We start from the raw sequence: 2,001 nt of genomic DNA, 5'->3' as shown, positions 1-2,001 counted from the left end.
GAACACTGCCAGTGTTGGGGCACCCACAACTTCCCTGGGCAATCTGTTAGAGCAACCCGGTTTAGTGGAAGGTGTCCCTGCCCATGGCAGGGGAGTGGTCTCCAAGGTCCCTTCCAACCCAAACCATTCTGTGATCTTCCCAATGAGGTGGCTACTTTTGAAGACTTGGCCAACCCTTGGTGCATGGAATATGTCTCCACTCCAAGGACACCACCAGCCACCTCCAGCCTGGACAGGGCTTATCCAAAAATTGAGCAGCAGAAAAGGTTGAGGAAGATAATTCCTATTTTAAAGCTCTTTCAAGTGCAGACAAACCTCCATTATCCCACACAGATCCTACCTCAGGTGAAGGTCTTCGGAAAACTTCAGGCAGGCATAGATGAATTCCTTAATCTGATTGTAAACTTTAGGCACAAACTCAGAGAAGGGAAACTTCTTTGGGAATGGTTGCTGTAAAATACAGGAGAGAATTCCAGTGGCAGAGCAGGTATTTACCAGGAGTGACAACTGCTTTCCAGCAACATTTTCCAAGCAGTCAGAGGAATTCTAGGATTTAGCAAAGTCCGGCAAGGAGACAACAGCAGCATTTATGGTATATTATATAAACATTTCAGCCAAGTGAAAGACCAGATAATCACTTACAAATGGCACATAACTGCAGAAGGGATTTGGAGTCTGAAACAGGCTGGAAGGAAATCTGCAGCTAGGAGGGAGCAGGTGGCAAACAGGACCTTCATTCCCTCTCCCAACTCCCCCCCTCACATGAAAAACCTCATTGGGGAACACCTGGACTTCTCACACCATACATGAGGTGTTTTTCTTGGTCACCCTCCCACAGTTACTGCCCAAGGTGAGCACTTGCTTCCAACACCAAAAGCCAAGAGAAAACAGATGTCCTACACCAATTTTTCCAACCAGCTTTTCCCCATAGCACATGCATGGCTGAGGTGCAGAGTGTAATAGTCAGAAGCTGAATCACATGGTTTCATTTTGGGGGAAAGGACACACACTTTCTGAAATCTAAACACGTGATCTGGATCAAAAACCTTCCCAGCCCTAATGAAGTTCACCAGGGTTGGAGCTTGTTGGCACCAAGCAGGATTTAGGGGGCACTGCTCATGTCAAATTTGGATATGCTTAGGTTTTGCAAGCACACACTAGTGCGGAAGCCAAGTCACAGCACTTTGTTGGGCTCTTTTTCTTTAAATATGAGATTGAAACAAACAAAAGCCAATAGCATGGTTCAAAAAAATGGGAACAAAGGGGCAATGGAAGGAGATATTTCTTGTGCCTTGCAAGGACAGTTCAGCTGTGATAGTACACCTTGATGTGAAAACAAAATCAATGAGGTATTGCCATCTGCACTTTCCTCACCCAAATCAGCAGAAATATACCACATGGAAAGTATATTGGGTCTTTTCCCTTGTTTTGCTTTCTTTTTGTTGTTTATTTGGTTTGGGGGTTTGGATTTAGGTTTTTTTTGATGCTTTCACTGCAGTTCTCACTACCACTAACAAGGGCTTGGGGTTCTCCCACACCAGCAGCCAGGCCAAGCTACTCTCACCATTCCAAGATTTACCTTTTCAAGTTCTGCATCCTGGAATGGGAACTGTCCAACTATTTTCTTATACACATCTTCATTTGTTACTGGGATGGGACTGTAGTTGTCTGAATCGAGGATATTTCTAAGAAGAGAAAAGAAAAGTCAGATAGACAGTTCTGTGGTGAGAGAGCAACCATAGCTCTGCAGATCTGCTGCCAGGTCAGGAAGCTCCTGGAAGTTGGTGCCAGTCCAAGATGTGACCCAACACACCTACAGCAGCAGCACAAGGGTATGTCACCAATGGCACAAGACACCTATGACACAGTGTGGAGTGAGGGCACAGTGTCATAGAATCACAGACTGGCTTGGGTTGGAAGGAACGTCAAACATCATCTCATCCAAACCCTCCTGCCATGGGCAGGCACACCTTCCACTACACCAGGTGGCTCCCAGCCCCC

General features: G+C 46.1%; 1 protein-coding gene across 1 annotated transcript in view; it reads right to left on the bottom strand.

The window, feature by feature from the left end:
* LOC103797833 (exocyst complex component 6B) overlaps positions 1-2,001 on the bottom strand; it is a gene marked incomplete at its 5' end in the record, with an annotated part of 135,509 nt that overhangs the window by 127,750 nt on the left and 5,758 nt on the right. Inside the window, 2 exons of the mRNA XM_009070067.1 lie at positions 341-450; positions 1,580-1,685. Coding sequence (XP_009068315.1) covers positions 341-450; positions 1,580-1,685 — 216 coding nt within the window. The remainder of the gene's footprint in view (positions 1-340; positions 451-1,579; positions 1,686-2,001) is intronic.

This window comes from Acanthisitta chloris, unplaced genomic scaffold (assembly GCF_000695815.1).
Source record: "Acanthisitta chloris isolate BGI_N310 unplaced genomic scaffold, ASM69581v1 scaffold6762, whole genome shotgun sequence".
NCBI classification, from domain to species: Eukaryota; Metazoa; Chordata; class Aves; order Passeriformes; family Acanthisittidae; genus Acanthisitta; species Acanthisitta chloris.
The sequence above is the reverse complement of the archived record's forward strand: the minus strand, read 5'-3'. Positions and strand labels throughout refer to the sequence as shown.